Source organism: Eublepharis macularius, chromosome 12, assembly GCF_028583425.1.
Source record: "Eublepharis macularius isolate TG4126 chromosome 12, MPM_Emac_v1.0, whole genome shotgun sequence".
NCBI lineage: Eukaryota > Metazoa > Chordata > Lepidosauria > Squamata > Eublepharidae > Eublepharis > Eublepharis macularius.
In genome coordinates this window covers 72053456-72078686 of record NC_072801.1, presented here as the reverse complement: position 1 = coordinate 72078686, position 25231 = coordinate 72053456, and the positions used below count along the sequence as shown (strand labels likewise).

The 25231-nt window shown below is 42.8% G+C and overlaps 1 gene segment (V, D, J or C); it reads right to left on the bottom strand.

Annotated features, from left to right (window-relative positions):
* Positions 1-1732: 1732 nt before the first annotated feature.
* Positions 1733-12411, bottom strand: LOC129339804 (T cell receptor alpha variable 26-2-like). The segment is given in 3 exon segments: positions 1733-1853; positions 11072-11261; positions 12299-12411. Coding segments are annotated over 3 exon segments (414 nt in total).
* Positions 12412-25231: the final 12820 nt, after the last annotated feature.

Below are 25231 nucleotides of genomic sequence, written 5' to 3'. Positions count from 1 at the left end.
ATTCTGCCACAAATCATCCTCAACCCTCTAACAATTACAATTTAGCTTGAATCTTAAAAATTATGTGTTGGAAGAGAATCACTCACTGGGCTTTACGGAGAGTTTGGTGCCTCGTCCGAAAATAGCTTTCCCATAATTGCTGCCTGAATACCCCACAGTGGCTCAGACCTTTACAATATCTCTGCTTTCCAAGTCCCCACTGTAACAGAAGTTTTTTACAGTTATGGAAACAGTCATTTTTAAGGCAAACTTCCAGTAGATATTCGTTGAAATGATTTTCCTCTTGGGTAGCCTTAGCGTATTCTATGGCTTTTGGGGATTGCAATGTTAATCCAATGAACTGAAGAAAGAGATTTCAGCTAGAGTAGTAACTTGATACTGCAGGTATGTATATAATGTGCTGTCAAGTTGCAGCCAATTTATGGCAATCCCCGAAAGGGATTTTCAATAAATAAGAGAAGCAGAGATGGTTTGCCAGAGCTTTCCTCTGCAGAGTCTTCCTTGGTGGTCCCCCATCCAAGTACTGACCCTGCTTTGCTTCCGAGATCTGATGCGATGGGGCTATACCATGCCACTTTCCCTCTTCAAAGCTTATTACTCAAGAGGCCCCAAATGATAGGACTCCACAAGTTGTCACCTGCAGTTCCCAGTTCAAACCAGTCCAACACATCATTCATGAGCCAGTGATAATGGTATTTCTCTTGCACACACAGGTCTTGGGCTGCAGACCTTTCCTCGCTTATAGACAGTCCCCTAACCTAAAACAACCTCTTCCCGAAGATGACGCACCCCATAACAGAGACACAAGTGCAAGGACCAGCCTCCGCTACAAAGCCAGATGCCAACTCTTTCCCCACATTTACTCCAACAATCTTATCACAGGACCTATTAACATCAGTGATACTGTCTTGCACGTGGAAACGCACATTATGGGCCTGTTTTTTTCCGTACCTGGATTGACCTTCAAGTGGGTCCCATCTCCAAATACGAGTCTATAGCTGCCAAAGTTTGCATCTCACTCTAAAACATTCCTTTACAAAAACTGCCATCAAGATGTCCATAATCTTTGCCAGAAGATGACACTGGCTAGAGTCATTGGCTCCAGCTTAGTGGAAGAGGATCATTGGCTATGACCTAATCCAAGCTTCTCAGCACCCGCCCCCCCCCTTTTCCCTTTCTAGGCGGAGGTGAGGGAGAAAGGACAATCGAAAGGAAAAGAGAGGGGGAAGAGAGAGCAGAAATAGGAGAATGGATGAACGTGCAGCCAGGCCACTATGAGAAGATGGGGTCTGCATTTGCTTCTACAACCTCTAAAAATGCCCTCTTTTCAAATCTAATGCATGAGAAAAGCTTCCATGGATTCAATATTTATTACTAATTTATTACTGAGAAGAATTAATTCGTATAAAACTTACTTGGATAAATTCTTAATCTTGACCCATCTCCAAATATAACTTTTGTGTCCTGTATCCAAATGTTCCTTTCTCTCCTCTCCCTTTGCTTAAACCTGGTACTTGAAACACTTTTAAAATGTGTTGGGGTGGAGGGAATTTTGTAAAACTTCTTTAATTAATTTGCAATATTGTCAAACGTGATTTTTAATAGCATCCTTAGGAAAGTGTTTAACATTTGCCCACTTCTGAATTTGCAGGCCCCTTTCCTTTCTGTTCTTCTTTTTCCTCCTCTGGCTACAAATGAACAGCCTCCAGCCTGCTTTCTTCATTCATAAACATTATTTCTGGAATCTGAAATTTCTCAACATACCCGGTTGCACTGTTAACCTGGTCCCCCAGCCAAATGCCATCTTCTCATAAGTGCCTGTCTTTGCACAGTGTGAGAACGCTTTACAAACTCTGCGGCAGGAAGACACCTGTCAGTCATGGTGCATTCTGCTCTCCTCTCAATGGGCTGTTAAACTGAAACAGCGGGTTGCACAAACCAACTGGGAGAATGTCCTTGTCCTGAATAGCAATGAAAACTGAGTCATAACCACATCTGGCCATGCTTGTCCTGCGCCTCCCCCACCCTCCAAGATTCTATTGTAAAATTTCAGTTTGTAAGATGAGTAGAGGCAGGGAACTCTCTTTTACACTTACGCACTTCTCTAATGTATCATGCACATTACTGATGCAGTATTCATAATACAAGATGCTCATCCTTGGGAATCATGTTTTCTTTTACGTTTCCCTTCTCTTCTATTTCCTTTTCCAGAATAAAAGATGGGATCCAGATTTACACTCACATCTGCACCTCCCCAGATGGAATCTAAATAGATGTTCCTGATCCAGTTAAAACGTGTGCTGCTCCCTACATTGGAATCACAGAAGTTATGCACATTGGCAAAGGTTCTTTTTAAAGACTTACTTGGATAAACTTCCATTCTTGTGCCATTTCCAAATGTAAATTTATCAGTGCCTCCAGCATTATCACAGTGAAACAGACCTTTACACATACCCATTGTTTGTTACACCATTGACTAGAACTGAAATGAATTTTAGATAGTTTAAAATGTTTACAGTGATGCTCCCTGCCCCACCCACTGCTTCTGATTAATTTATGTAGCTACAATCTCCCTTCCTTCCTTCCCTCCCTCCTTCCTTCCTTCCTTCCTTGGGGCTCATCATATTTAAGATCAACTGATCAACTTATCCTGCTCAACAATGATTGCTACCCTATATTAAATACTAATTTAATATAAATTAAAGAACACCATCCAAAACTGGCAAATGGTTGGATCTAGCTATCTTTTTCTCACTAAATTCTACCCCTTGCTATAGCCCCCATCATCCAACCTGGCTTTTGTCCCTGCAGATCTCAAGAGCACCAGCATAAATGAGGAGGGGTCAAAGGGGAAAAAACATAAAAGTTGGTTGAATTTAACCAAATACATGTCATCATCCCTAAAATCTGGATGAGCCTGAAAGAAAACCAACAAAATGTAAGTGCTAAACAAAGAGGGAAGGGGGAATAATAACAACAATAACAACAACAACATTCAATTTATATACCGCCCTTCAGGATGACTTAACACCCACTCAGAGCGGTTTACAAAGTATGCCATTATTATCCCCACAACAAAACAAGGAGAGTGCTGAATGAAGGATGGAATGCGGACAGAGACAAAAAGGATCGTGGCATTTTGGAACAGTTAGATCACTTTTGTTACACAAAACACACAATGGCTATAGAATCCAAGCTGAATGCCTCATAGTAATGCAAGGTCAGGAATTAGGGTTGTCAGGCCCCCTTAACCTCCGGGCGGGGGATAGGGGCTTGCCACTTACCTTGGGGGAGAGGGGGTGTGTGCGTGAAGCACACCCCCACAGGCTCGATGATGTCACTTCAGAAGTGATGTCATCGCGCAGCCCCTGGGAGCACGTCCAGGCTCCGAAGGGGCTCAAAACAGGCCCGATCCACGCTGACACGGGCCCATTTTTGAGGCACTGCAGAGTGCAGGAGCACTTCTGCGCTCCGCAGTGCCTCAATAATGGGCCCATTTCAGCACGGATTGGGCCTGTTTTCAGGTGCTGCAGAGTGATCCCAGTGGCTGCTGTGCATGGGAGTGTGCAGAGCCACGGGGGAGCCCACAGGGAAGGTGCGTGCCCCCTTGCTGGTTAGGTAAGTGGGGGCGGGGTGGGGGGAGCGGGGGTGGGGGCAGGGGATCCTCCGCCCCCACCAGGGGTCTGGGATCCCTGTCAGGAATGGCACCGGTGGTTAACAGGAGGACCTGGAAAAGACTCTGAGGTCCCACCCAACTTTGATACAACCAATCAGAGTGGTAATCGCAAGAGTTGATCCTAAAGACATGGAGGATTCTCCTGCTTGGTTTGTCTTTTCCCCAGTTTTCAAAAGACTGTTTCAACAGAGTCAATATGAAGTCCAAATTCTCACATTTACTGCTTGTGATCTTAAACTGATGCCACGTCCATACCAGGAATCAACACCAATGTAGTCCCATTCCCAAAGGTGACTTTCTGGCCTGATAGAGTCCACAATGACACACTCCATGACAAATACCCAACCATTTTGGCTATCTGAAGAAGTGAGCTGTGACTCACGCAAGTTCATACCCTACCACAAATTTTGTTAGTCTTATAGGTGCTACTGGACTCTTGCTCTTTTCTACCACCAACCATTTTGCTTCTTCTTCCTTTCTATATCTAGCTCCCCAAGAGTCCTACTGCCCTGAAAGCTAAACACAGCTCTCAAAACGCATCCCACATCATGTTGTTCCACACTGTATCCTCTGTACCATGGACTTACTTGGCAATACGACCACTCTTGTGCCAGACCCCAAGGTGAATTTGAAGTTGTCAAATGGCTCACAGTCATACAGGCCCTTACAAAAACTCAAAGCTTTTCCAAGGACTTATCAACATGATCCACTCTCCAGCAAACAGCAAAACTCCTCCATGGATCTAGATTCCCAGTAACCCAGTTTGTTCTTCCATCCAATCCCCCATTTGATCTTTCTTTCCACAACCACTGTTTGGTTCTTAGAATATGTTGGCAGGCCAACTTTTCCCTTGCAAGAACACTCAAACACTCATCATTTTAAAAAAAATTCTTCCCCAAAGGCATCCTGCACATGTTTTAGGAAACTTCCAGTTTTAGAAGAAACATAATAAAGACATCAGTAAAAATCACTCACTGGGATTGATGGAGAGTTGGGCACCTTTTCCAAAAATAACTTCCCGGCTTCCTCCTGCAGAATCCCACAGCAGTTTACACCTTTGCAAAAACCGTACACTGCAAGGCATCCTGTCTCATCATCACTGCAACGTCCACAGCGCAATAATTCTGTTTGTTTTTAAGATGGTCCAAGACTTCTGTTTGTCTGAATCTTCCTGTGACATTGTACACTCAAGAAGTATCAGAACAGCCAATTGTACATCAACAGATGATTCCACACACATTGGATAATGCACTTTCATTGCACTTTATCAATCGTTTGAGGTGGATTTTTTGTTCCGCACACACAAAAATCCATTCCAAATGATCTATAAAGAGGATTGGAAGTGCATTATCCAACGTGTGCGGAATCACTCATTATAGTGCAATGGTTAGAATGCCAGAATGGGATCCCGTTCATTCTAACAGACCGGATGAAATCCAAGTCATTTCCCTTAAAGGGGTTATGGACTGGACTCAAAATGAGCCCAGTAAGGGGGGAATGAACCCAGTGAACCCACATCAACCCAATAAGGGGGGATGTACAAACTATGTCCATTTTCACACTGCTTACCAACCACAGAACATCGCGCCAAACTCCTAGAATGAAAGCGTCTTCCTGGCACAATTTCGTGCAAAAACGGCAGTTCTCATGTGAAATCGCACCAGGAAGACGCTGTCGTTCCAGGAGCTCGGCACGATGTTCCGTGGCCAGTAAGCAGTGCGAAAATGGCCTATATTAGCTATACAGTAGAAACAACTGAAGGAATTAGAAGTCCAAATACACAGAAGTCTTTCATAAGGATAAAAATGCATCCTCTTGGGAACGGAGGAGCTGTGCTTTTGACAGCACTGTCACAACCAGAAAATCCATCAGTCAAGCTTTGCCAATCATTTCACCAAGATGAGAATAAGTGAGATTTGCCAGTTCTTTTGCCTCCATGCTGGTGAAGCAGCAGTTCTTGATTTTTACCTGCCATTCATTTGAAAATGAGATGCAGCACCTATATATGGTTCTGTGCCACACATTCAGTCATATAAAAGAGCAAGAGACCAGTAGCACCTATAAGACTAACAAAATTTATTGTAGGGTATGAGCTTTCGTGAGACGCTGCTCACTTCTTCAGATATCTCTGATTAGATATCTTCAGATATCTTCGGAAGTGAGCTGTGTCTCATGAAAGCTCATACCCTACAATAGATTTTGTTAGTCTTGCAGATGCTACCAGTCTCTTGCACTTTTCTACTACTACAGACAGACTAACACGGCTACCCATCTTGATCACTTCAAAAAAATCAAGGTGTTGATTACAGAATTTTGATATAAAGCATTTTTTTGGTAAAAATGTCACCATTATACGCATTCTTCCTTTGACCTGATCAGGTTAAATTCTCAATCTCTCACTCACAGCCACCTTCTTATCTATGACTAGCATATCAACCACATGTTCAGGTTTGCCAGTGACTTTCTCAATCCACTCCAAACTTTCAGCAAAGAAGAAGAATTTGATCTCCCACACAAAGCTTTGAAACTCTTGCCAGGATGTGGACACAGCTCAGACCCACAGTCAACTTTCTAGTCTGCAATCTCCTCTTATCTCTGAAAATACCCATCTCTTTGTAATAAATGTCCAATAGAGGTGGGCACGGACTGGAAAACGGACCTAAATTTGACACATCGTTCACAAACACGTGGTTTGTGGGATCACATTTTTCACGAACTTTGGTCCGTTTGGGCTGGTCCATCAGTTCATGGTCCGTGAGTCCAGGCATTCTGGCACTGATCTATCAATTCCCTAGACAACATAGGGGACATCTGCAGACTTTCTGCAGCCCTTGGAACGCACCAGTCCTAGACCTTAAAAACTTAATAGGTAGTTCTGGCTGCCAACCAGAGAGCTCCCATTCTTCTCGATGAGAGCAAGTTGAAAGAATTAATTCCCTAAGCAATGGCTAGGAAGGTGTCTGTGTGGTGATTGAGGGGGCCCTTTCTGCTACCTCCTTCTGTTTGATTTTGCTTCATTGCAACTTTTTAGTACTGCAAGCCAGTGCAAGTTAATTGGCATTTGCGACTCCTAGTATCTACTGGAAGTTTCCTGGGGGTGGCCAATTTAGGTGTCTGTAACTTGAACTGCCGAAATGCAATTTTGGTCAAACTTGGAGGGTGGGTGGAGGAGAGCCTGCTGAAGCCTCACTGTGAGTTTAGCATTTTTGAGTGCAAAGGGGGTGGTCCTAGGGCCCCCCGAAGTGACAGACCACAGACTGACGAAACGGTTCGTGAACTGGGTGGGTCCGTGAAAAGTTCATGGTCCATAAAACATGATGGACCACGGGCCAACAGTCCATGGAATTTTTCCAGTCCATGCCCACCTCTGATGTCCATTCCTCTGCTCATCCCAATGGGCTCCTTTGTGTGCACAGAGGCAGGAACAGCATATTCATCCCCTTCTCTCCACCCTATGTATGTTCAATGCAATCCTAAGCAGAGTTACACCAGTCAAAGCCCATTGAAATCAATGGGCTTAGACCGGAGTAACTCTGCTAAGGATCACATTGTTTAACTAGCAGAGAAGGACCCTAGGAGGAGGGCTATTTGTCTTACAACTGGTTCCATGCATCTGCCCAGGATCTGCCCATATTGTCTAATCACACTTGGACAGACACGTAGAACCAGATGTAACACAAATAGTCCTCTCCCTCAGATCTTTACTAGTAGTTAAAGCATGAGGGGTGCAAAGAAGGGAATGAAGATGCCCCTCCTACCTTCAAGCACACATGGGAGTCAATTCCCACTCCCCCCTTTAAAGTTAAGCTTAGGTCACATGTTAAAAGATGAAGTTTCCCCCAAGCAAACTCGACTTTGATGCATGTATAAAGAGATCATAAGCCTCTATGGGAGCAGCTCAGCTTGGACTGCTCCTTAATCCATCCCTGCTGGAGCATTTGGCAAGCCCAGGTTGATTCAGTGTTTCTGGCATGGTCTTAAATTGTGCTGCTGGAAGTAGCAACCTGGTCTGACTCCATGGTTGAGCCAACCCTATGCAAGAATCCACTTTCCTTTCTTCCTTCAAGTATTCTTGGGCCAAAATGCACACACATAACACAAGTCTGCTTTCTGGTGAGTCCAAGCCTTGGTTTACCAAGATCGGTTTTGTCTGCCCTGACTGACATCTCTTCTCTAGAGTCTTGGCTGGGGGTCCTTCACACTACCGAATCCTTTTTAAATGGAAATGCCCCAGATGAAACATGGGAGCTCTTCTGCATGTAAAGTAGATGCTCCAGCACTGAGCTGCAGCCCCACTCCAAATGCTCAAAAGGGCTTTTTACTATTGTAGAGAAGTGGTCTCAAAGAGATGCTTCACTAATGAGTTAGGGGCCATAGATTTCACTACTATGTTGCCTTGTGCACTATCTGTTGCTTTAAGTATGTGCCCCTATGTGCTACCTGTGCTTCAAGTATGATCCTACTGGGTAGTTCTGTGTTGTCTAATGTCAGTCCTACAACTGCTTATTCTCTGTTTCAGAATTTCTTCAACTCTGTATCAGATTTTTGCTAATGTTAAATCCTTGTAAAATTGCATTTACTTACCCTATGGCATTGTTCATTAAAATGTTCTTGATACTGACTGTGCTAATCTCCCTATCGAAAAGAGTCCAGTAGCACATTTAAGACTAACTAACTTTACTGTAGCATAAGCTTTCGAGAATCACAGTTCTCTTCGTCTCAGATGCAGACTCTTTTTGATTTCGCTGCTACAGACTAACACGGCTAACTCCTCTGGATCTAATCTCCCTATGTAATCCACCTTCAGTCTCAAAGGCGGACTATAAATGACATAAATAAATGAAAAAAAATATACAATATTTATTTATTTATAATTTCAATTTATAGACTACCATACCCCTGAATACAGCTAAGAGTAGTGAACAACATGATGATAAAAACATTAATAAATAATAAACAATCTAAATAGCCATAGTTAAAACATTCTCAAAATGGTGACAATACTGCAAAATCCAAATATAATAATATAATATAATATAATATAATATAATATAATATAATATAATATAATATAATATAATATAATATAATATAATATAATATAATATAATATAATATAATATAATATAATATAATATAATATAATATAAATGTGTGTTTCAACAAATCAGGGATCCCTTCTGTGTTTTTGCTGTATAACTCCACAAACCGCAGAACTGAAACCACATTACAAACAAGTGTGAGATGCGCTTCCACTTCTGAAAGCCAAAGCTGAACAATCGCCTTTCAACATTTCACATGTGATTTGCAGCAACACGTCTATAACATTTATTTCCAGAATTTTTTTATTTTATTAATAAAGTTAAAAGCCCAATAGAGAGAGCAAAGAAATAAAAGAAAGAAATAGTGAAAGAAGCATACAAAAAAAAAGGGGGGGGGAGACAGAAATTAGAAAGAAAACAATAATACATGTTTTATTTTCCATTTTTCTCTACAACTCTTATTTTAGCAAACATCATACTTTAAATGTTAATCTCTCCAAAATTTCCTTTTCCACTACTGCCTCCCTTCTATTTTTTTCCCAGATTTATTTTCTTAAAAATCAAAACCACAAATCATTTTTCCTCATTTCACAAAGAAAGTCAATAAGGAGTTTCCTTCCAGTTAGCTAAAACAGATGTTGGATAATGCACTTTCAATGCACTTTATTAATCGTTTGAGGTGGATTCTTTGTTCCGCACACGAAAAAATCCATTCCAAATGATCTATAAAGAGGATTGGAAGTGCATTATCCAACGTGTATGGAATCACTCTATGTTTTATCTCTGTTCAAAGCTGTAAGTTGATCCATCTCCACTAACTCTGTCATTTTCATAATCCTGTCCTCGATTGAAGGCAATTCTGTACTTTTCCAGTTTTGCACATACAAAAGCCTAACTGATTTTCCAACTGTTTGTCCATTAATCCCAACAAAAAGACTTCTGGTTTAAACTGTATAGCAGTCTTCAACATTTTTTATATTATCATATGAATTTTAGTCCAGATTTTTTTAGCTTTACGGCAAGTCCACCAAAGACCCTAAATCTTGTTGCTACATTTTAAATCTAATACAATCAGTATGAACTTTCCATATTCAGTACTTGAATTCTATTTTTCTAAACAAAATAAAAACCCAAATCCTGACTGAAGTAGCTAATCAGAATATGAGCAGAAATCACTTCAGTAACTTCAGAAGGGTAACTCACCCAATCCAAGCTCATCCAGACAGCCATGATGTCTGTTTTCACGTTCCATTTCACCAGATGTCTTAAAGTTTCAGGGCAGTGAAGGTAAATGAGCAGTGAGGAGAAAGAGTGACTCATCATAAGACACATGCCTGACAGGTACCTCATCTAATCAGAATCTTTAGCCTATAGTCACACCATCTGCCATTGTCCCCGACTGGCACTTCTATGCACAGTGTTTCCCCCAATCACTTGTGAAGGATGAGCATTCTATAGAACAGATGACACAGCTAGGCCATAAGTGATGTCACATGATGTGGGACATTTTCCACAGCCAATTTCATTTCCTAATCCTCCCATTTATGCGTAAAATAGGTACAGGAATGAGAATATTGGTTTACAAATATGAAAAGCGGGGGAAAGGAGAGGCCATTCCTGCAGACTTCCACTCTTTAGCGTGCTTCAGATACTTAATTCTTTCCAAGTAAGCCTTCCGATGACTTCCACTCTTCAGTGTGCTTCAGATACTTAATTCTTTCCAAGCAAGCCTTCCGACTACTCAGTGGATACCAAAAAGTCAGTAAAATTAGCCGTAGGTTGAAAGACGCACAGGTCTCATGTGTGTGTGCGTGCGTGCGTGCATGGACACACACTCAAGGACTGGAAGAAAAAACTCTCTGTAGGCTTCCATATGCTGGCGCTAAAAAGGAGAAAGTGCATGACCTCCAATATGGGGACCTTTCCTCTTTTCTGTCTAAAGTTTGGCAAAGGGGATTCCTTGGGTGAGGAGGACAACAGTTTCTGAGAATATCATGCCTTTAATTCAAAGCTACAATAGAGAATCAATTCATCAGTCTGTCTAATCAAAAATATATGCTTGAATTCATTATATATATTATATATAATTAATGTTATGTAATACATCTGCATTTCTTTGGAATAGCTCCACAAACTTGAGCTACAAGCAAGTTAAGGTCCACAAACTTGCTTCAACGCGAATCTCAGCATCTCTGTGTCAGTTTTTGTATGAATGCAAAGGAAGGAACGTGTCACTGTGGGCCTCAGGGCACAGTAATACACAGCTCCGTCCTGGAGAGAGACACTTTCGATCTTCAGAGGAACAGTTTTATTCTCAACAGACAAAGTGGTTGAAAACTTTCCCTCCTCAAACCTGTTCTTCTGCTCTTTACTTTTGTAAGCCTGAAGGATCAGCTCAGGTTCTCTGTCCGCATATTGACGATACCAGAAAAGGTAAGGAGCTGAACTGGAAGTGGAGAAATTGCAGCGCAAAATTACGGGCTGCCCCTCTTGGGTTTCCATTTGATTTGGCGATTGGAAGACAGAATCACTTTGAGAGACTCCTGCAAAAAAACAGAAAGGAAAACAAGATTATGGAGATTGTCTTCCCCCTTTTTGGCGCATCAGACAATAGTGTCACTTCACTGTGGGTCTCAGAGCACAGAAATATACAGCAACATCCTGGAGAGAAACTTCTTTAATCTTCAAATCGACTGTCTTCATTGTTAGGTTCAAAGTTGCTGAATATTTGGCCGAGGAAAGTGTTTCATCCGTAGAATCGTACTTTGTTTTTGTCAGCAAGTGCTCTGGAGATTTATTGGAGAATTGACGATACCAAAACAAGTAAGGGCTGCTATCTGCTGTGCTGAAATTACAGGGCAAAATTGCTTCTTGTCCCTCAGTGACGGTTAGTCCTGAATGGGACTGAGAAACAGCATCACTTTGAACAATATCTGTAAAAAGAAAACATTAGATGGATCCATCTGTTCTTTCTCTCCCCTACCCTCCTGGCTTTTGAAAATTAAATGAGAGATTTTATTTGATTATAGCCCCCCTATGATGTTAATACATTTCTCTTACCTACAACAGATATTATTTTCTGGTTTTTGAACATAGTCTACAATACATCAAGTATGATCCGAAGAGCTCTGCATAAAGTCAATCTATGTGGCACAAATCTTTGAGCCACCTGCCACTCAGCTGAGCAGGGAGAAGGGGTGAAACTTGCCTTCTCCCTGCCCAGCTGATCAGCGGGAAAGGAGGCTAGCCTTTGCCCTGGGGGTGGGGGGGGCAGGAAGAGTGAGGGGCCCTTTGCCAACCCACCCACCTGCCTGCTCACCTTGGCGTACCTTCCTCCCAGCCGTCCTAACTTCAAAAGGCAGCATCCCATGCTGTCCCTGAATGAGGGATTCTTTGGATCTATTTTATACCTGGCTTAATCCTTCAAAAATGTGTATGTTTTGATGGAAACTTGATATCTTCCCTGATGGAAAGAAGATATCAAGCATGATATTATAAATTGTCCAATCAGTCCCGCTAGTTTCACGATAACATTAATTTATAAATGCCCAAGTGGTACCGAATGGAAATATTATATTACCTGATTTGAGGAACAGAAGGAACGTTCCCAAAACGGACCAGCCGTGATATATTCCAGAAGTCAAGAAGAGCATCCTTGCGATGCTTATTTTCTGAAGCAACATGAAATGAAGCTGTTTTGCCCTTTGTGTTTAAGATCTCAGATGATACAGACTCGTTCTGTGGTCTGCCTCATCTGCTTCCTGCCAATTAGGATGTCGGATGAGTGTCTTGAATCACATTTTTTAAAATGAAAGGAGGTTTAGAAAGGCAGGAGGGGAAACCTTTGAAAACGTTTCAAAGTTTAGGGTCGCCCTCTAGTGGAAATAAAATTCTAAAGCAGGTAAACCCTTCAGAGGCCGAGAGAAATATAGCGCTTGTTGGTGTTGCCTAATCAGAAAGGTTTGTTGTGGCTTCTCCCAAAGAAGACAAAGGAGGGTGGCACCAAGGCAAAGTGAAGAAAAAAAGGCAATTGGTGCAAAGGGAAGAATCTTTAATAATTGGGGTTGTACAATTATTAAAACTGGCAAGAAAGCCCTTTGAGGTAATACAGTGGGCTCTAGAAAGCTGAGGCTGGGAAGGGCTGGCAGGCAGGCTGGCAAGGGGCCCCTCACCCTTCCTGCCCCCCCCCCAAGGGAAAAGGCTGGCCTCCTTTCTCACTGATCAGCTGGGCAGGGAGAAGGCAAGGTTCAGCCCTTCTCCCTGTTCAGCTGAGCGGCAGGCGGCTCAGCAGCCTCCCTTGCCACAAATCAGCTGGGAAGGGAGAAGGTGGGTTTGCCCCTTCTCCCTGCCCAGCTGAGCAGCAGGCTCCGCAGCACCCCCTTGCAGCGGATCAGCTGGGCTGACCTGACTGCGCCTACACCAAATGTGAGTCCTTGGGAACACTCTTACCCTTTTATAGAGTAGGATTTTTCCCTTTGCACCAATTGCCTTTTCCCTTCGTTCTCCCAAAGAATGTTGACTTCTGTGTAGGTTTTAAGATTTGTTCCCAATCTAACTTATTCAAGAAACGATCACATGCTAGCAAGGTGGAAATTGGTTTGAATTGGCCACGTTCAGCAAGTTCCTATAATAGGCTAGGTTCAGATACCCAAAACCATCAAACTCAAAAGGACAGGAATCTGCATTAGAGCCCAATTTAAATTTGGGGGCCCGATTTAAATTTGGGGGACAAATTTAGGGAAATGTTTTGTTAAGAGAGATAGACATGGGCACAAACCACAAAAAAAACGAGCCATGCGGTTTGTGGTTCGTGGGTTTCCATGAACCAGGAACCACGAGCTCCCATGAACTGGGGCAAGTTCCTGAACCAGTTCGTGGTTCATGGGGGTTTAATGCCCCTTTCTGGCTGCTTAGCAGCAGGGAAAGGGGCATTTGATCATTTAAAAGGCCCTTCCCTGCCACTTGCAAGTGGCAGGTCCCTTTAAACTATCAGCTGGCAGGGAGGAGAAATCCCCCCCACCGCCTGCCAGCTGATAGTTTAAAGGGACCTGCCACTTGAAAAATGACCTTTCCTTCTAAAAGTGTTTTTTTTTTACTAAACCCCAAATTACCTTAAACTTTCTTCAATATATATGGAAAGACTCCCCTAATGAGGTTTTAGTAACTTCAAAATTGATCAATTTGAGTGGGTAGCCATGTAGGTCTGTAGTCAAAGAGCAAGATTTGAGTCCAGTTAGTAACAATTTGGAAACCAACAAGACTTCCACGGTATGAGCTTCCTAATCCAGTTGGTCTCTAAGGTGCTACTGTACTGAATCTTGCTATTCAAAATTGATGGAACCCATGTTTAATGACTAAAAGTTTGGTGATTAATTAAAATTCTATCATTGAATGGTCGTCTGGATTATGTGCAACAGTTGACAAGAACAGGGTCGTGCCTGGCAAAAACAAAATATCACCTAAACTAAGTTTACATGAGATGCTTGGGAGCTTTTAATCTTGGACAGCTGGAAAGAAGTCATGAAACTTTGTTTTTATATATGACAATGGCAGTGAGATTATTATATGTGCAAAACTAGAAGAGTTCAACATTGCTTACAGTAGAGGAATGGTTGGTGAAGGTGTTGGAATTTGCAATAGCAAAACTTCATTGATTAGAGAAAAGACAGTAAGTTTGTTCGTTGTTGACTGGAAACCTCTTATAGACTTTTTGCATTAAATAGATAATAATGATTTGATGATCTGTGGGTTTGAGGAATAAGGAACTTGGACATTAGAAAAAAAGAGAACTTTTCCTTGTATCAAGAGAAAATTTGATTATACACAGTTTGGTGTGAGAGCCTGTTTGATGTAGTGCTCAAGAGCACAGGACTTTAATCTGGAGAACTGGGTTTGATTCCCCACTCCTCCCCTTGAAGCCAGCTGGGTGACCTTGGGTCAGTCACAGCTCTCTCAGAACTCTCTCAGTCCCACCTACCTCACAGGGTGTTTTGTTATGGGGATAATAATGATATACTTTGTAAACCGCTCTGAGTGGGTGTTAAGTCATCCTGAAGGGCAGTATATAAATTGAATGTTATTATTATAATTGTCCTGGAGAAAATTGGATGCCTCTTTTTAGTTTATATAGTTTCCTTTTTCTCTCTTGTGTTATATTTTTGTTTGTTGTCATTCTTTGTTTTGTTATTTTCTGTGTAGTTGTCCTTTTTGTTATTTTGTCATTTCCTTTATATAAAATTCTTAATTAAAAAAAAAAGAAGTGAGAAGCTTTTAAATTTGTACTAGACTGGTTTAATTTGGACAGGCATTAAGCCCATCACTTGGACCCAGGAAAAGGGAACTTCTAAAATGTATCTTCCAGCTCCTCTCTGCTGGTGGTTTTTGTGCTGCTCTGCATAGTGTTTCCCCCACCGTGTCTCTCACGGCACAGAAGTAGGTAGCTGAGTCATTTATGTCGCTGGCTTCTTTCTGCAAATGGAAGGATTTGGCAGTTCCAAGGTGTTTAGCAAAGAAGCCATTCACTTTTCTAGTGTATGCTGTTAGCAAAAGCTGGGGGGCCTCTCTAGTAGACTGCTGGATGTACCAGAATGGATACACCGATCCGGAATATTGATAGGTGCAGTTGATGAACACGACAGCTCCTTCTTTGATGACGAGGTGGCTTGGACTCTGTGTTACGGATTGACCAGTCGTGCCTTCGAAGGAGAAAAGATATATGTCTGTTACATTTTCCATGAAAGACAGGAAATTGACTGGTTAAAAAACAAACAGTTGAGTTTAAACCATCACCACATGTCAGATATCCATAGGGTAGCTGTAGAAAGGCTTTTCCAGTTACTTCAGGAACAAGGTCAGAGGGTTTCCCACCACCACCACCATCAAGTTTCCCACTGTGAAAGAGCACAACATGGACAGATTCAGGTGGGTAGCCATGTTGGTCTGCACAGCAAGAGAGCAAGATCTGAGGGCCAAGCTACACATGACGAATGACACTTGAACAGCAAGTGTATTTCTCCCTGTTCACTTGCCCTCCACTCAATCCACTTGCCGTTCAAGTGTCATTCGTCATGTGTAGCTTGGCCCTCAGTCCAGAAGGACCTTAGAGGCCAACTAGGTTTCCAGGGGTGAGCTTTTGAGAGTCAAAGCTCCCTTTGTCAGATACCAGAGCTTTGACTCTCAAAAGCTCATACCCTGGAAATCTAGTTGGTCTCTTAAGGTGCTACTAGATTTGAACATGGACAGAGTGGCAATGGGATAGAGCCAAACTCTTCTGTGAGATCTTGTATTGAGCCTCTTGTTTGCTCAGTCCTTGTCACTGAGCCTTGGAATTCAAGCAGGAATAATTCCTTGCCTCTCTTACACGACTCACATTCTTCTTCTGTTTAACGCTCAGAATATTTGGTTTAATTCATGAAAATAAACACACAGATGTGCCCCCAAAACAAGAGGCTAGAGGTTCTAAATCAGTGAAGAAATATGAAGACTCAGGGCCAAGCCACAAGTGACGAATGACACTTGAATGGCAAGTGGATTGAGTGGAGGGCAAGTGAACAGGGAGAAATACACTTGCTGTTCAAGTGTCATTTGTCACTTGTAGCTTGGCCCTCAGTATGTAAATAAGCACTCCAAGCAAACGGAAAGAAACGCATTAAAGAAATTCTGAGACAAGTTACATTGAGAAGGGGAGCAGAAGGTAGAGGAGGCACCCTTCGACAAAATGTGCATGGAAAAGAATAGCACGCTGCAAGCGCTGAGTGAGAAAGGAATTAAATAACTGAGCAGAGGTCCAAAGAAGAGCAGAAATTTGTATCCCCCCAAAATGCTACTCACTTGAAGTTAAAGCTACTATCACCATCAATACTGATGCAAAGATCATGATGAGAAATCTTTGTGCCTGGATCCAGCCTGTCCTTGAATTGTAAATTACCCTGTAAACCTGATGCTTCTTAGGTCTTCGCTAGTTGACTAGTAAAAACCTGTCTTCTGCAGCAGAGACCATAAGTCTGAATCCCCACACAAGACCTTGATTTCCTCCTTCCGATTTTGGTTGAACCACCTTGTGGTTTTCTGCTGTGTTCAGTATAGTGGCTTTGATGTTGTCTGCTCGGCATGCAAAATTATTCAGTTCCTTTGTATGGGTCTGACTCTGAAGGCACAGAAGGGCTTTATGAAACTCAAGAGGGTGGCAGGAAGTGGACGGGAATTGCAGGGGCCATCCCTAGCACGTGTCATTCATCAGGGGGAAGGGGGGGGCAACATGGATGTGACAAGGGAGGGCTGGAGTATTGGTGATAAAGGAAACCGAGGTCACAATTATTTTATGGCTGCTAATTTTATTAAAATATTTATACTCCACCTTTCCTCTTGGCTCCAGGCAGTTACAAGTCATAATCAGAACATTACAGGTCAAAACCAAAGGGAATAGAAAAACCCAAATACTTCCTACGGGCCAAGCTACACATGATGAATGACACCTGAACGGCAAGTGGATTGAGTGGAGGGCAAGTGAACAGGGAGAAATACACTTGCTGTTCAAGTGTCATTTGTCATGTGTAGCTTGGCCCTACTCCTCCACAGCAAACAACAACAACATTTGATTTATATACTGCCCTTCAGGATAACTTAACGCCATACTCAGAGTGGTTTACAAAGCATATTATCATTATTCTCACAACAATCTGCTAGTACCAAGCCTAGAAGAGCCCCCTGAAGATCTCCAGTGAGGAGGCTCACCTCACCTCTGAGGGGAGTAAACCCTGGGTTGGGAAATTCCCAGGAATTGGGAGGTGGATCTTGGGCTTAGGTGGCTCAGCAGCTATGTAATGCCATAGACTCAACCCTCCAGAGCTGCCATTTTTTTTCAAGGGAACAGATTGCTGTAATTTGGAGATGAGTTGTAATTCCAGAAGATCTCCAGGCCCCGCCTGTAGGTTGGCAATCTGACCTGCGAGCCTTTCCCATACACAGGGAACCAGCACCAAAAAGGCCCCAGCTCTGGTTGATGTCATGCCAGCCACTCTAAATGAGAAAACAGCCGGTAGCTGGTAGCCTAAAGATAGTAGTTAGAGCACATGTGGTCTTTCAGATATAAGCAGGGCTCATTTCGAGGGGGAATGTACAGGAACACAGTTCCGGTAGTTCCCGAGGTCACATGACAGGTGGCCCCACTCACCTGTCTCTCGGCCATTTTGGGCCCGTTTCAGCCTGGATTGGGGCCGAAATGGCCTGGATCAGGCCTCTGACGGGTGGTGGATCACTCTCCCGCTCAACAGCGGCCCGATCCTGACCATTTTGGGCCCCTTTTGGGCCACTTACAGCCCCTTTTTGCCATTTTGTGTCCAATGTCGGCTCTGAATGGCCAGGATTGGGTCCAAAACAACCAGGATAGGTGATGCCAGGGGGTGTGGCATATGCAAATCAGTCATGCTAATGACACATTTCCGGTGATATCAAGGGGTGTGGCATATGCTAATGAGTTATGCTAATGAGTTCCTCCAGCTCTTTTTCTACGAACTGACCCCTCGATATAAGGGTCTCAAACAGTGAAGGGCTTTTTAAAAACTACTTTTTATTTTATTAATAAGATTAAAAGCCCAATAAAAGGGCAGAGAAAAGAGAGATTAAAGAAAAAGGAATAGAAAGAAAGAGGGAAAAAATGAAAATTAAAAGAAAAAAACAAAGAAAAATAATACATATTTCGTTTTCCATTTTCCTCTACAACACCTTTCATATCTTTACACACATTATACTTGTAGTTTTAATACCTCTAAATTTTACCTTTTCAATACTGCCCCCCTTCTATTTATTTTTCCCAAGTTTATCTTCTTAGAAATCAAATCCACAAATTGTCAATTCATTTTTTTCTTGTCTCACACAGGAAGTCAATAAGGGATTTCTAATTAAAGGTAGACAGTGTTTTTACTCTGAAAGTGGTGAAAGGCTTTGAAGGTCATAAGCAGTGCCCTGAACTCAGAGCTAAGCTACAAGTGACGCCTGACACAGGTTGGACATTTGTCAGCTTACCTCAAGTTTTGATGGGAAATGTAGGCATCCTGGTCTTGCAGCTGTAATGGAGAGCCAAGCTGTAAAACCAGGATGCCTACATTTCCCATCAAAACTTGAGGTAAGCTGACAAGTGTCCAACCTGTGTAAGGCGTCACTTGTAGCTTGGCTCTCAGAAACAAATTGGCTGCCAATGCGGCTGTTTTGAAACAGGCAATGAATGTTCCTATTGGCTACCTGCTGACAATAATCAGGCTGCTGCATTCTGGAATTTGTGCAGTTTCTGAGTTGTTTTCAAGAGCAGCCCAGTATAGAGAGCCTTGCATTCCAACTGTGCGGTTAAAAAATCATGGCCGTTTCCACACGGCTTACCTTATTCTGCAAAATAGCGAAATCTCGCACGAAATCTCGTGAGAAGATGCTGTTATTGCATCTTCTCACACGATAACAGTGTCTTCACGCGAGATTTCACGCGAGATTTCGCTATTTTGCAGAATAAGGTAAGCCGTGTGGAACCGGCCCAGATTGGCTGAGTTTAATGAAGGAGAGAGATGGCAAACCAGCTGAAGGGGCTATACACTTTATGGACAATCCCGTAGCAGCCTGGAATGAAATCTAAAGTGACAACACTGCCCTCTTGTGGGCATAGGTATAGGCTGGTTATGATTTAGACAATCCATCTCTGTAATACAAAGTAAGAGATGGGAAGGCAGCATGGGATGGGCCAGTCTAATTGGATCTCAGAATCTAAGCAAGGTCAGCCAGATCACTACTTGGATGGAAATCCGGCAAGGAGGACAGGGGTTGCTCTGCAGAGGAAGGCAAGTTGTTTTATCTGTGTTGATTTTCTGACATTAGTGTTTATCAGTGATTTATTATGATAGATGTTGCCCTGTTTGTCCTCGCATCTAGGGTTGCCTATTCCAGGTAGGGACAGTCCTTGAGATTTCAGGATAAAGTCTGGAAATAGCAGAATATGGGCGGGACAGACCTCAGTGGGGTAGAATGCCACAGAATCCACCCTCCAAAGTAGTTAATTTCAACAGGGGAACTGACCGTTGGAAATCAGTTGTAATTCCAAAATATTTCCAGGCCTCCCCAAACCCCAGGCTCAAATCTCTAAGAATTTTCCCAATCTGGAGTCGGCAACCCACAAACAGAGATGCCTGCACAACAAAGTTTTCTTTCTATGACTGTGTTCTGCCGATAGATCCAGAGGAGTTAGCCATGTTAGTCTGTAGTAGCAAAATAGTAAAGATGCATCTGACAAAGAGAGCTGTGGCTCTCGAAAGCTTATGCTACAATAAAGTTGGGTAGTCTTAAAGGTGCTACTGGACTCTTTACTACTGTGCAAAGTTTTTAATTTTTTTAAAAAATCCTCTAACATGAGTGCAATTATGCTTGCCAAAGAGTGCCAGAGAATACAGGACAACACTCTTAGGCCTGCATTATGCCTACTTTTGAGTGTTGTGTGATTTTTTTTGCATCCAGTCTCTTGCCTCTGCCTTCACCACTTCAGGCCGCTTCGACTGCTTCTCTGCTCAGCCTTTGAGTGGGGTTATTGCACAGCAAGAGTCCCTCCCTTTCACACTGTGCATCACCCAGAGCACAGAAGTACACGGCAGCATCTGCCAGGGTGATACAGTGGAGGACGAGCGTGGAGGACTTCTTGTCCGTAGGAAAATGCAACGTGCTCTTTGGCTCAGCGTTTTCCTTGGGGTCGCCTGGGAAAGCACCAGCGATATACTGAGGTCCTTGGCCAGAAAACTGTCGATACCAGAGGATCTTTTGATTAGTAACTGAAGAGAGATTGCAACTGAGATTGTGTGCTGCTCCCTCCAAGGCTGAAGCAGATCCTGGCTGATCGATCTTCTGAGCTCTTTCCAGTGAACCTATAACAATTTTTAAAGGGGGAAAAAAAGATAGAAATGTGATGAATATCTCATCTAGATCTGGTCCGTATAAAGCAATTTCCCTATCCCTCTCATTCTTTCTAGATGATAGAAGAAATTTACAAGGATCCAGCAGCACTTATAAGACTAACAAAATTTGTGGCAGGGTATGAGCTTCAGTGAGTCACAGCTCTCTTCTTCAGATGAAGAATGAGGCACTTCTTCAGATCTGAAGAAGTGAGCCATGACTTTAGAAAGCTCATCCCCTACCATCAATTTTGTTAGTCTTATAGGTGCTACTAGATTCTTGCTGTTTTCTACTGCTACAGCCAAACACGGCTACCCATCTGGAAGAAATTTTATTGTCTTCATTGGGCCAAAGTCAAGTCAAGGCCTCATCCAACCCAGTTTCTGATCATGGGTTAGGAACAACAGGATTTGAGAAGTACCATGGCACTATATTAGTCCATCATGTTATCTTTGCAGTGAACAGCATTTGGAGACTTGCAAATGAAGGTATTTGACGGCCACCTGGTCTCTATCAGCTTGACAGAAAATATTGAACTGTGTCTCCTGAACTTTGCACAATGTTTCAATGCATAACTCTGATATTTCACTGCATTAAAAAACTTACAGAAGACCTCTGTAACCTACTAGATTAAATTCTAGTTCTTTCCATTTCTGTGACATTCAAACGGTACCATTTGAAGGAAGAGATGCTGAGTTAAATTAGAGGAGCAAGTTTGTGTGTTCAAATTAATGTTGTGAAGACAAATGCCGTGTCTTCAAGCATCCGTGGACCTCATAAAATGAAACTTTGCTGTTTCCCTCTTCCACTGCAGCCCACTGAAATTTGGTAGTGGCCCCTCCCAAAATAGGTGGGAATGGGGGGTCTACAGTGGGAAACCAAGGAAATTGCTAAGCCTTTTCCCCAAGATTTGTACCATTAAAACTTCAGAATTTCATGGTTGGCTCTAAGCCGCTAATTCTGTGAGTCCTGTTCCTATACATGTTTACTCAGAAGTAACCCTCTTTAAAACCAATGGTGGCTACTCCCAAGAAACTATGTATAGGATTGCATGCAATTGCCTGTTGTGAATGCTTCTAAATAATCCATTCTGCTTCCTGCATGTTTTTGCTCTGCGTCTCTTCTAGCCAACCTCACTGTGTCACTCAGAGCACAGAAGTAGACGGCAGAATCGCTCAGCTGGCTGGTGGGTTTCCTCATGTGGAAGGTGTTCAGGTTTTGATCACGAATGGCTTCAAAGCCCTGGCGAGCCCCTTCCTCTGAGCCATCTTTGCCCAAATCCCTCAGAAAGAGCTTGGGAGGTCGGCCCGGATGCTGAACGTACCAGAATGGGTAGTCTTGCGAGGAATATGGTTTATATTTACATTCAAGGAAAATGGAGTTGCCTTGGAGGACAGTCACAGTGCCCTCAGACTGGTTCACTGACTGTCCGACACTCCCTTCTGTAGAGAAGAAAATGGCAGAAGGGTGGATATTAGATGAGCAGGGGAAAGAACAGAGAGACATTTCCAGAAGAGCTCTCGAGTTACGTGCTTCTGATTTTAGTTGTGTTCCACATATTCACTACATTGTCTTGTAGTATCTGTAATTCAGTTCCCCCCTGCTTTTTATTGGACGAAAGGTTAACTCTTTTATTTTTTTCTTTCCTTCCCCTAAAAGCTAACAGGCTGATCACAGTCGAAGGTGACCTCTGATCATATACACCTTTAATTCTGTTCAAAAGAGCCCTTTGGCAGGTGCTTCTTGGCACTTCAGCGTACCTGCAGAAGTGAAAAGTGCAAAATTCCTCTTTTGTGTTGTTCCTGACATCTGTGGCAACTATTCACTGTAATCACACAGAGGGCATTTTCACCCATGGACACTAAAAGGGCCTTCAAAGTGAAGTTTCCATTCCCTACTATGGACTACAAATGCTATGCCTCTCTTTATGAAGAATGTCAAGTTTAAAACCAGAGGAGTTAGCCGTGTTAGTCTGTAGTAGCAAAATCAAAAAGAGTCCAGTAGCACCTTTAAGACTAACCAACTTTATTGTAGCATAAGCTTTCGAGAATCACAGTTCTCTTCGTCAGATGCATGTTTAAAACCATTCTCCACTTTACACTGCATTAGAAGCATTTATCACATGCTCATAAACACCATGTGAGAATATTACAAGGTCCCATTAATGCTATGGAAGCATTCAGAGCTTTTGAGGTAGAAGAAATATGCAGATTAAAGGATTTTTTTTGAGCAATAAAGGTTTCCAAGAGCTGAGAGGTGGGGATAAAGTTGGGAGGAGGGAAGAAGAAATAACAGTTACTTACTCAAGACTGTCATGATTACCAGAACCAAAATCCAAGAAGGACACATCTTCCTGCTTTGGGCAGGTGTAGACTCAGAACTGTATTGACTGACTGCTCTTCTGGGGTTTGTGCTTCTTGTATGTGAAACATGCTGAGATGCAGCTGACACCTTCCCCTTTCTCATATGCATTTTTTAAAAGTATCATAAAAGTAGAGAGATGGTTGACTGAAGGATGTGGTTAGTGGCCAGGATTTCCATGTGCTCTTTAGAAAAATCAGGGTTTGAAATTTGACTTGTAGCAACAAGGATGAGTCACATTTGCTCAACAGCTCCACCCTGTGTCTGAAAATCATAATTACATATAACACCACATGACATTAATATCTAACCCCCACACTGCCATGCACTAGAGCAGAGGTTCCCAAAATTATTTGGCCTGCCACCCCCTTTTCAGAAAAAAAATTACTCAACGCCCCCCTGGAAATCTACCTTCAAGAAGTGGACAAAAAGATGCGGTGACAAATTTGCACACCCCAAGCAGGCTGCCCAACCTAAAGTAAAGGGGCACTAATTTAAAAGGTCCTTTTGAGGAATATGGATTTGAAGAAAGGGATTTTATATACCACTTCTGTGCCTTTCAGTATTACATGCCTTGCACTTTCTTTATGCTCAGGAGCCATTGTAGTATTTGTAATGCAACCTGTAAGAATATGGCACTTGAAACAAGAAGACCAAAGAAGAATGTACACTAAAACTCTGTAAGAACTGAGGACTAAACAATATACTGCTTGTAGAGATGCACCTATAGAAATATTATACAGATGTTATATTATCCTATAGGATTCCAACAGGAATCAATACAAGAGAGCTTTTTGTAAAAACTGATTAATGCAGCAAGCTGGATCAGCCACCTGTGGCATTATCTCTCTCAGGGCTGCAAAAGGGAGAGAGTGCAGAAGTGGGGGAACATTCCTTCCTGCCCACGGACCTCAGTTATCTGAAGGCCCCAAGGCTGCCAAGATGAGACTTCATGGTGCCAGCGAAGGTAACATTGGCATAAGGGAGGTGGGCAAAGAGGAGGCAGAAGGTGTCCTTCCTAAGGGAACAGGCAGAAGGACAAGATAAGGAACTGCAAATTTTGAAATTCCCCCAGGTAGGTAGCTGACCTAGCTTTGCGTCTTCCAATCAAACTAACCCTAGACACCTGTGTCAAAGGACTACGAGCCAATAAGATAACAAATATTAGAATATTGTAATATTATTATAATTAACCCGAGGGTATTAATTGCTTTGCACCTCTATTGTAGCTTTGATGAGCTTTGCACACAAGGAGACCATCTACTCTGGTGTAAACTGCTCCTCCATTGTTTAAATTAAACAATCTAATTTGCTTCAATTCGACAGGACTCCGGGAGTGTCTTTTTTCATTGTGGTTTGGCTAAGAGAAAGAGAGATACCACAAAGGCACAAAGTTTGTGCATAACACTTTTACTAATATTCTCCTTTAAAACATATGTGTTTTCTCCCAGATCTTACCTTTTAGATGTCTTCTTCAGTCCAGGTAGAGTCCACCACGATCCACGCAGCCAGGCAGGCTAAGGCAGGCAGGCTAAGGCAGCAGCTGAAGGCCTGAAGTCAGAAGCCAGCAGCAGCCCTGACACAGTAGCCCAGCCTTACAAGGGTGCAATTTGCAAATGCATGGCTGTGATTGGCAGTGGGGGACCCCTCTCCACCTCCACCTCCCTCCCTGATCCCAGGGAAGACCAGGAAAAGGCGGGAAAAGGCTGCTTTAGATAGGTTCAATCTGGATTCTTCTTTCTTTATGCTTCTGCCGCCCCCTTATTTTTATTCAATGCCCCCCAATTGCACCCAAGGCTCCTACCGCCCACCTGGATCATTCCAGTGCCCCCCAGGGGGCGGTATTGCCCACTTTGGGAACCACTGCACTAGAGGATCCCATAGGCCTAAATTCATTCAGACTGAATTTCTTCTTCAGAATCTAGGTTTTCTTGTGAGTTCCTGATATGTGACACCTGCTGTCCAATTTGCGAGGGCCCCTGGTTCTGTGGAAGTGCGTGTGCTTTCAATGAAGAAAACCTCAGGTTTAATCCTCATCATTGCTTCTTCAAGGATCTCAGAGTGGAAACACACAAGACAAATCACAAGTGAAGAGCACTTGATTGGTCCCTGGGAGTGGTAGTCTAACCCTCCCCCTCTCCAAGAAACTGGAGGAAAACCGAGCGAAGTGGATTTTCTTGCAAAGAACAGCCACTCGACTAGAGAGATTCTCTCTTTGAAAAATCCAGTT